The 10,463-nt window shown below is 45.2% G+C and overlaps 1 protein-coding gene across 2 annotated transcripts in view; it reads right to left on the bottom strand.

The window, feature by feature from the left end:
* Nucleotides 1-31: 31 nt before the first annotated feature.
* Nucleotides 32-10,463, bottom strand: part of Fbxo42 (F-box protein 42) — a 91,850-nt gene continuing 81,418 nt past the window's right edge. For both annotated transcript variants that reach the window (XM_021262867.2, XM_004850367.3), the window contains 5 exons: nt 9,598-9,708; nt 7,359-7,455; nt 6,832-6,888; nt 5,898-6,014; nt 32-4,794 (listed from right to left, as the gene is read on the bottom strand). In XM_021262867.2, the coding sequence (XP_021118526.1) occupies nt 3,670-4,794; nt 5,898-6,014; nt 6,832-6,888; nt 7,359-7,455; nt 9,598-9,708 (1,507 nt within the window). In that variant the 3' untranslated portion in view covers nt 32-3,669. The remainder of the gene's footprint in view (nt 4,795-5,897; nt 6,015-6,831; nt 6,889-7,358; nt 7,456-9,597; nt 9,709-10,463) is intronic.

Raw genomic sequence — 10,463 nt, 5'->3', positions numbered from 1 at the left:
CTTTTCTATACTAATAAAACAGGCAAGACAATTCTGTCCATTTTGTTTTATTTGTTAAACTGCTAAAAATTCATCAGGGGAAAACAATAACAAAAAATGAAATTGATAGATTTAAATATCCATGAAATTCATTTTCATTCCTACACTGTTATGTGCCTAAAATGACTATCTCAGGGTAAGCCACCTGGCACCCCGAAATTGTATGGGAAACATCACTCACAGCACCAGCCTTGCCAGGGAATGATGGATGTGCACTGACATGAACCCTGGTTGGTGGGAGGGAGCAGAGCAGGTACAGAGAGTACAACAGAGCCCACGCCTAAGGTCTGCTCTCACTCACAATGAACATGGGGGAGGGAGTTGCTGAGAACAGGCCTTCCACAGTTCCAGGGGAGAGCTGAACATGGGCTTCCTGCCCTAGGTGGGTTCAGATCCTTCCCACTGACAGCTGCGCTGGTGCAAGACCACAGATAATGCAAAGCAGAGCACATTACCATGCCAGGATCACCAGAAAGACAAGGACAGACAGACCAACCAGGTGTATCACTCTGAAGGGGAAGGGAAAAAGCGAAACAGAGGAAACCAGTAGACAAGGTGAAGGAAAGGGAAATATCCTCTTGTTCTCTGTTGGCCAGTGGCTTTCCATCCTCCAAAGTCAAGACTTCTTATGCTGCTTTTCTTTCTTTCTCCTCTTCTTTATTATAAAGTGTTCCAACATAGCTCCTAGATAGTTCATGGTTTCAGCTCTTGCTATAAATGCAAACATTAAAAGCAAATCAACCCACAGAAGGCTAGGAGGAAAGTAAGTCCCATATTGCCTTAAAAACAAAATTTAAGGTTGTTCTGACACTGAATTGGTGCTCCTAGAATGTGGAGGGAGGGTGGGGTTATGGAGCCCACCACCCATGTGTAGAAGAAGGGTAGAAATAGGAACAAAACTAAAGACGCTCTCTGCTGCATAATATGTGGAATGAGAGATCAGGAAGCTCTGTCCAGGAGGGTGGAAGAGACTCAAATTCGTACATGAGGTCGGCATGGTGACCAGTGAAGTCAATATGACCTAGGGGCTCTCAAAGGCACACTTGTAGGAATGGAGGGGTTAAAGCTTCAAGTAGAAACAAGATGTGTTTTAAATACTTAAATACCGATAAATATTTCCTTAAGGTGATCCTGAGGGTTTAAACAAAAATATTTTGTCTCATTTCTCAGTGAATTTTAAGACAAAATTGGTATTGCCTCAAAAACAAGGTTGTGGTGCCATTCGATCTGATGGCTCTGAGACACCCACTGCAGGTGGCCTCCTAAGGGCCCAAGGAGACAATCACCTGACTATGTTGAGTTGGTTTCCCACAGTCTACACCCATAGTGCCCAGGAGTTGAAACCCACACCATGGGGTATGGATGAGGCAGGTTTTTCTCAGAGGGCTGTAATCGGACAGTCTGGTTACCAGCGGTGTGGGTAACACTGGGGTGTGTGGAATTGAGAGGAACCACATTACTTTCTAATAGAATCAACATTTCTGTCACTTGCCAACTTGGGAAAGCAGAGGAATCAACAGTGGCTTAGGAAGGCCACAGGACACAGAGATTACAAAGTAGAGATTCTGAACTTTCAGGCTTCCAAATACAATACACTTATGCGGGAACCAAGTTTGGAGGCACCATCCACGCACAAACTCAATGTCACAGACAAGGTTCAGCAACAGCAATGATGCTGAACCTTCTAGATTGCTAATCTTCTAGGCTGGCTTTGCCTTGTAGATCAGGAGCCCAAATGATCAACAGTCTTGGCCAAGGAAGGACCGGCAACAGCGCAGAACAGGGAATTGGAAAGCCCTGTGCACAGCTTTGAGCAGTGTGACACCAGAGGAAGTAGGCACGTGGTCTGTCCCTCCTCTGAGGGAACAGTAGAGCAGCTTCAGGCACAGGCAACCTCCCTTCAAGCTGGCCCTTCCCTGGGCTTGGCACCGGAGGCCTTTCCCACCAAGACCACACAGGAAAAGTGGACAGGCAGGGGAGGATTCAGCATGATGCAACAGGAGGAAACACCCTAATCAAGAGGACTGTGAAGTACAGGCTGGGGGCCAAGACCCAGGGCCAGCTGCCAACAGCTTGTGCCTAGGAAATGCTAACAAGAGAAAGGGGCATGGGGGTGGGAAACATGTTTTGAAATTTAAACCCTAAAGGTAACAAAAATCTATCCACTGATGAGAAATCACCAAAACCCCAGATTTCAATGGTCCCATTTGAAATAAACTCATTTGATATCTCCTGTGTCCCAGCCATGGTTTAGAGTCTAGTTAACTTCTAACTTTCTGTATTAACCAAAGAAATGTTCTTACTTGGTTGTACCTTATCTCAGAAATAAAGGGAAAGCTAAAACCCAAGCCTTGTTTGGGTGTGGGTGACACATGAACTTCAAGACAAGCACAAGTGAGGAAGCCGCTCACCTGGGCAGCCAGGCATCATGAAGGTCAAGTACATGATACGCAATCTGGTCAGCTGTCAACAGCCAGGCACAAGAACACATGTCACAGGGACACAACCCCACCCACCCAGGGAACTGTTATTAGGATCCCTTCCAGGACCAACCTCCACATTCTACAAATATGGATGAGTGTGCCCAATGTGCACGGACTAAAAAGAAGCCCTTAGGGAAAAAAGTGCCTTTTGATGCTTCAAGGATTTTTTTATAGTACTAGCATCTTAGAATTCCATACTTGCCCCATAGCAATACCAGGGAAAAGGTTCTGGAAATATTTCTAAGAAGCATCTGATTTCTCTAGGAACCTGAGATCTGTGAAAGAAATAAAGTAAGAAAGGTTTTAGGGCTTAGGAAATCCCTATGAAAAAGGGTGTGAGGGGTGGAGAGCAGCCTATAAATGGAAAATACAGCCTCTGGGAACAAAAATTCTAAAATAAGGACAAGGAGAACAAATACAGGTTTTGGGAACTTGCAACCAAACATGATTGTCAGAAAATTCCATAATCAGACAGCAAATGTTTTCTGAGACATGTAGGGAGCACTCAAAGGACCAACGGACACAAGGTGGACAGACGTCGGCTGCATAACATTCCTCAATGATCCTGGCACACTTGGAAAAAAGAAATCCCTTGATGGGTGACTTCCCCAGGGTCACAGAGAGGGTAGAAATGGACCAGGCACAGGGCATCCTGCAGAGCAGTCACAGGTCCTCTGTGGTTTTCTTCTGAGTCTCTCTCACCCTGCCAGCACCTGCAGAGGTGGGGGCTGCACTGAAACCTTTGCATCTTAGCCATGCCCTTCCCATTCTCTAATTCTGAGAAGGCCACATAGAGATGTATAGGGGCTCTTCAGTTTCTATTGGAAACATAATGATTCTTGGTCTAGTTATCAGCAAAGTAGAAAAAGGCAGCATAGCCTCTGCTAAAACACAGCAACAATTTTATCTGAACTAGGATGGAGATCTCTCCCTTTTTTGTAAACAGAGTTAGCTATATAATATATTTTTTATATATAATTTTTGTCTTAATGAAGATTTGATCCCAGCCTGGAGTGAGTTAGACTGGGCATTGGAGTTTTGGTTTAAGGGAATAATGTTACTGTTTTCCCAATTCTTAGTCCAAATGCTTGCACACTGGAAAATTCCAAATTAAAAGCCACAGAAAAGGAAAGGAGATTCGAACACATTATCTCTTTGCACGCACAAAGTACAAGGCGTTTGTTTTTGGATAGTACTTCACATTCTGCTTCTTGTCCATGAGTCCTCCGAATATGATGAGTTCACCCCTGCCTTGGACCACTGTGTGCAGGCTGGTTTCAGGTGGTCCAACCACAGAGGTGCTGTTAAATACTTTCCATTTGACCCGCCCCTTCTCCTTAGTGTCTTTAATGTCCAGCACGTACATTTGCATGGGCTTGCAGTTCATACTCTGGTACAAGGGCTTGCCAACATTGAGGGACTGTGGCGGGTGGTGGCCCAGGCGGCGGGCAATGGGAGGTAAGGAATGTCCATCTCCCTGGCCAGGTCCTGTTGGGCCTGGGCGGGGAATGGGTACTGTTTCTCCACTGCTCAGGCTCTGGCTCCCAGGGGAGCCTGGAGAAGACCCAAGAGGAGGACTTAGCGCTGCAGAGGCAGAGGGGCCTTTGGATGACATTGCTTTGATGGCCTCTAGACTCCGGCGCAGGGCACCAGGTGAGACAGCCCCTGTGAGGGCACTGGCCATGTGCGGAGGGGTATGTACACCATTGGTCTGTTCTGGAAGGTGTCTCGCACTCCCCCCAACTGTCCTGTTGTCCATGCCATCCATATGATTGCTACTGGAAGCAGGTTTTAGGTCCCAACTCAGATCTATGGACCCTAGTCTCAGATCTTTCTGATCTGGTAGTGACCCTCGTCGAGGGGCTAAAGAAAGTCCCATTTTTAGGTCGTATCCTTCAGCAGCAGAAGGAGTGCTTGGAGATAGGGCCTGCACAGGACTGTCCAGGGAAGAGCCACCGACAACTGCTGTTCCTGGAGATAAACTCCCACCGTTGAGGACAGGAGAGCCATCTCCTCTGGCCGGGGAGAGGCTCCCTTCCCGGGAGCCTGAGGGAGTCTGCCTTTGAGCCCTGGGCCTCAGTGTTCCCCAGCGGCCATTAACACAAGGAGCTTCATCCATACTCCTTACTGGAGACTGCGAGCGGTACTCTCGGGTTTCAGGAACCAGGGCTGGAGGAGTGGCACTGATAGGTGATGGGCGAGAGTTCAGACTGGGGCTGAGGGGGGCTCTCCCACTGGGAGCCTGGCTGAAGACCACCACACACTGTCCCACCTGGAAGACAAAGGACTGTGCTCACAGCCTCTTCTACAGTGTGGATCCTTCAACCAACAAATGTTTAAGCATAAGCAGTCCAATGTGCCAGGCATTTTGTCTATTTTTTTGTGGTACCAGGGATTAAACTCGGGGCCTAGTGAATACTAGACAAAAGATCTGCCACTGAGCTACATTTCCAGTACTTTCTTGTTTTGGCAGGGGGGAGGTTCAGACAGGGTCTTGCCCTGCAAACTCACTAAATACCCCAGGCTGCCCTCGTACTCACAGTGATTCTACGCCTCAGCCTCCCGAGTGCTGGGATTATAGGCACATACCACCATACCTGGCTGCACTGTCTTTTTTTTTTTTTTTCAGTACTGGGGATTGAACTCAGGACCTTGCATTTGCGAGGCAGGCACGATACCACTGAGCTAAATCCCAGGCCCTACACTTTCTTATTTTATTCTGAGACAGATTCTTGCTACGCTGCCCAGGCTGACCTCAAACTTACAATCCTCCTGCCTCAACCTCCCAAGCAGCTGAGGTTACAAGCATGCACTTAATCTATGCTCAGCTAATATGCCAGGTATTTTGTAGACCTGAGATATAGATGACTTATATGGAGATGAAAATAATGTAGACTGTTCTCTAGGCTAGAAGGACATATAGACATGGGAACAGGCACATTTTTGTTTTTGTACCAGGGATTGAACTTGGGACCTTCCACTTGGGAGGCAGGCAGCAGAACCACTGAGCTAAATCCCTAGCCCTAGACATGGGAACAACTGTTGCTTTAGTGTGATAAGCGGTGTCACTGGGACAGAATGGAGGAAGAAATCAGTTTTCCTTTGTGGAACTCGGGGGAAAATTTCATGGACAATGAAGTTTAAAGGACTTAAAGGAAATTTAAAGGACTTTGGGACTTAAAAGATGCATAGGGACCATGTAATTTTTCCCATTTATATATGTAGGAAATGACAAAGGAGCTAATACTCAATGTCCACCTCTTTTGTGTCAACAAAGTGTTTTCTATCTCTGTACAAATTTCCTCTGAAATTTGATAGACTGATTTGGTTTCCAGCTGAGGACCTCTGGTGCGAGCCTGTCAGCTCCCTGCTTACCCGGCAGGCTGGATGGCACCACAGCTCTGGAGCCCCATGATCTTCATTTTCTACCTTGAGTGGCTGCCAGGCCCAGGGACCTGAGTGCATGTGCAACAACCAAGCGTCCTTGAAAAGCTGTAAGAAAAGGATCGGACAACAGGACTCAGGTGCAGTACACACCATACTGCACACGTAGAGCTGCAGTCTCAATGTGGGGCAGTCTGGTCTAGAAAGTGTGTAAGCCTCAGAGAGGAGTCATGTCCTCAGTTACACACTCAGGTGTGTATGCATCCACTCTCACCTTCATCCACACACATGCTACCACTGTCCAGTCTGGCACATGGAATTGTGTTTATCATCCATGAATCAGCTGTAACTGTTTTGATCCATGGTTGTATGTTTGTGTGTGTATAATGGGGTGTAGAGGAGAGGATAGATAACAACATATCCATAACTGTCTGAAACTGCAATTTTTTTTTTCCTGTATTTTGAGACAGGGTCTTGCTATGTAAGTCCAGTCTGGCCTTGCACTCACTATGGAGCCCAGGCTGGCCTCGAACTTACAGTGATATGCCACTACGCCTGGCAGAAACTGCACTCTTAAATAAATTCCAGGTGGACTTGGGCAGTTACCCACCTGCTTTTCTGACTCCCCCTGCCCTTTTGAAAAAAGGATAGCAGTAAACCTTGAAGCTTAAAGAGGAAATATGAAAAGGAAGAATATAGATATGAATATTCAAGAGATAAATGTCTCTGATTAGTAGCATGTCATAATCCCTCAAAAGTGGGCAAGGGGAAAGGCCAGAAAATACAAAGGCCCAGGGTGGACAAGGCATTCTCTAATGAAAAAGCCACAGAAAGAGTCTCGTATACTTTTCCATGGTAAGCGAGAGAAGCAGGTTTTGAATACTTAGCAGCACATGCATGGAAATGCCATACAAGCAATACTCACAGCATTGGGACCGCCGCACCCTCCAAGGATTAAGATAGTCGCATTGTCTATGACAATCTGAAGAGGAGAAGAAATTTAAAGTAAACCTACAATGACACAGGTAAGTGACTTCCTATGCCTGTGATAAATAAAAATAGCATACTCAGCTCCCAAATGGAGTGTTTTAGTTATCACAAGCTCTCCATTCTCCCCCAAACCATGTCAGTTTTGAACCCTTGAACAAATTACTGGTGATTCCCAAACGGATACATTCTTTGTTGGTCAAATATTAACATGAGTCAGCCACATAAAATGCAGGATTCGCCTGAGAAATGAAACAGCAAATACTTTGAGGATAGGTATAATATAAAGCTACTATAAATAATATGACCATTGGAAGCTGAAAACTAAATACCAGCAAAAAAAGAATGACAAATTCTCTTTGGTTTAGTGCCTATTGGCATCTTACCTGACTCCCTCCTCCCTCTCCCATTCTAACTGAAAGATGCTACAGTGTTAGCTGAACAGTTACTTTAATTCCTGAGCACCTGAGATTGGCCACCTCGAGGATGAGGACTGGGGCCGGTGATGTTCGGCTTGGACCATGCCCACTGCTCGAGGTCAAGGACCCAGACATCATTGCTCCTGTGGGACAAGGACAGATGGATGAAGAAGCTGGGATCTTCCAGGGACCACAGTGGAGATCAGGAAGCTCCATATGCCTGTGCCCGGCTGGGCAATTTCCCACACTCACAGAGATGGTCTGGGGTGGAGGAAGCTTCAGAGATAGGCTCCTTAGAGTTCAGGGGCTTCACAACCAGAAAGAACGTTGGTGAAATCCTAACTCTGCAGCCTGAACAAGAAACTTAATTTTTATAATTTTGTCTCCCTGTCAAATATAAGCACTGCTACTCTAAAGAGCTGATACAAATGAAGTTATACTTATGAATAAGTCCAAAAAAGTGCCATGCCCTTACCTAGCACTTAAAACTTTATTTTTCTTCCTCTACTGTCCCAGAACTCATGTAGAATATTTCAAACCTTTGCCCTTTCCACTGACCAGAAGGTCTTTGTGTGAATTATGTCTGTGGCCACACAATAGCATCTAAAGTACAAGTTACTTGGGGATAGCAAGAAACAGCTATAGGTCAAGTGGTATGTTTTGGAGTGGGGGGACAACTCAGAACTGAATCCAGGGCCAACAAACTGAGCTACATTCCCAGGCCTTTAAAAAAAATTTTTTTTTGGCATCAGGGAATCGAACTCAGGACCTTGTGCTTTCGAGGGAGGTGCAGTGCCACTGAGCTAAATCCCTGGCCCATGGCCTTTTAAATTTTGAGACAGGGTCTAGCTAAATTGCAAAGTTGCCCCAGCTGGACTTGAACCTGCAATCCTCCTGCCTCAGCCTCCCAAAGTGCTGGAATTACAGGTGTGTGCCGTGTCTGCTGTATGTAATCTTTTAAAAAGAAAAACCAAGCCAAGCATGGTGGCACATGCCTGTAATCCCAGCACTCAGGGGGCTGAGGCAGGAGGATCATTGTGAGCTCGGGGCCAACCTGAACTACATAGCAAGCCTCTGTCTCAAAAAAACCAAATGAACAAACAATAAAAAGCAAAAGGAAGAGGAAAAAAAAAGATTCCAAAAGCAGCTGGTATTCTATGTTATCATGGCCCAGGAGTTAAAAGCTTTATTGATCCCAGCTACAAAAAGGAAAAGGAACTTCACAATGCTAATGAAAGCTGCAGTCTGATCAAGGACAGACTGGCATCTCCAACTCTCAAGAGCCCAGCACAAGGACAGACTCCTGGACAGCAGTATCTATTTTATGGTCACTTCTCTGAGGTCCTTTCTGCACATACAGGAATGCCAGGATTCCAAAGTTAAACCCTTAACAGCTCCTTTAGTCTCTCCATAACTGTTTTAAAATAGGAAAATGGGGCAAACTCTGACAGAGAGGAAAGGGTTGGGTCTGAATAATTTTACTGCTGACAGCCCATCAACTTCCATTTCCAGCACAGGGGAAATGACCCCTGCTGTGGCTATGGCTGGACTGGAATAGTGACCCAGACAACCTGTCTGGGTCTTGCCTCTGGCCTGAGTTGGCCAGTGACGCTCAGAGGTGGAGAGGATGGGGTGGGGAGAAAAGCCTCATGGAAGTGCGTCACACCTGATACAGTTTTCTTGTGTCCGTGCATCCTCACAGCCCATCCTATCTAGAGAGCCCACAACTACCATTTGGTCCTGTCCACCACTCTCCTTGTCTACAGCCCCAAAGGAGCTGGGTGATAAATTTAAGTAAAAACACCCTGCTTCTGGAAGGTGGCCCTCTGTAGGCATGGTATAGCAGACAAGGTGGAGGCTCCATCAGAATTTTTTTTTTTTGGTGTCAGGGATCGAACTCGGGTCCTCGCGCTTGCGCAGCAGGCAGTGAAACCACTGAGCTAAATCCCCGGCCCCTCCATCAGAATTTGATCCCAACACAACATCAAACAGAACATTTTAACATGATCTTGATTTTATGCAGCAAATTTCCCAACTTAACTGGTGTGCAATTAAGGGATCAAAGGACAGAATGCTAGAGCGAGGTAACTAGTTACCTGACTAGTTCATTTTTTCTTTTTCTGTTCCTTTCCTGCAGTACTGGGGATAGAACCTAGGTCATCACATATGGTTGGCAAGCACTCCACCACTGAGCTATAACCCCAGCCCTTAGTTCAGTCTTCTGATCTGTTATTCCCAGAAGTATTTATCTTTAGGTTAATATGGAGAGAACCAAATATACTCACATTTGCCGGGATCCTAAAGAGCCACCAAAGACAATCATTTTATCATCTATCACACAGGAGGAGTGGCCAGCCATGGGAGGTGGCCCATGGGTTGTTACAATGCAATTCCACCTAATGTAAAGAGGAGGAAACCAAGAAGTGAGCACCATCTGCTTCTGATTGCACAGGTTTAAGGCAAAAAAACAATTGCATTATACAGTGTACTTACACAAAGGCAGATGGTGTTGCCCAATACAGAACTAGGCTACACAATATGGAGTAAGTATATGTGGTCTAGCATTGAACAAAACATTGTTATGTGGCACATGATTAAATACTGATTTGCTGAGATAGTAGGTTCCAGTCCCCACTAATTCCTTCAACTTTTTTTAAAATAAAAAACTAGCATGTATAAGACACTGTATAATAGTAATGGTAAAATTGCACAGTTACATTTCTCAGAACATATCCCCATCATTATGCAATACATGATATATGTCTCTTATGAATGTTTGATACAAAGATTGAGTAGAAATAGAATTACTTGGTAAAAAGAGGAAACAATGTACTATTTTTATAACTACTGTAAAGATTTGCAGTTTTCCAATTATAAAATATCATGATTATATTTAATTAGAAAATACCAAAAACTAATAAAGACTAATTAAATTTTTTAAAAAATTACATTTAAAATGATAATCGCATCACCTCAAGCAAAGATAGTATTACGATAATAAAGGGAGGATAAACATGGTGTGTTGCATAGCCAGTAATCCCAGTACTCTGGGAAGCCCATGCAGGACTGCAAGTTAGAGCCCAGCCTGGGAAACTTATCTCAAAAAATGGCCTGGGGATATAGCTTTGTATGAAGGTGCTGGATTCAATTC

The sequence above is a fragment of the Heterocephalus glaber genome, unplaced genomic scaffold (assembly GCF_053883595.1).
Source record: "Heterocephalus glaber isolate CG9 unplaced genomic scaffold, H.glaber_assembly_v1.0 deba00001452, whole genome shotgun sequence".
NCBI classification, from domain to species: Eukaryota; Metazoa; Chordata; class Mammalia; order Rodentia; family Bathyergidae; genus Heterocephalus; species Heterocephalus glaber.
The sequence above is the reverse complement of the archived record's forward strand: the minus strand, read 5'-3'. Positions and strand labels throughout refer to the sequence as shown.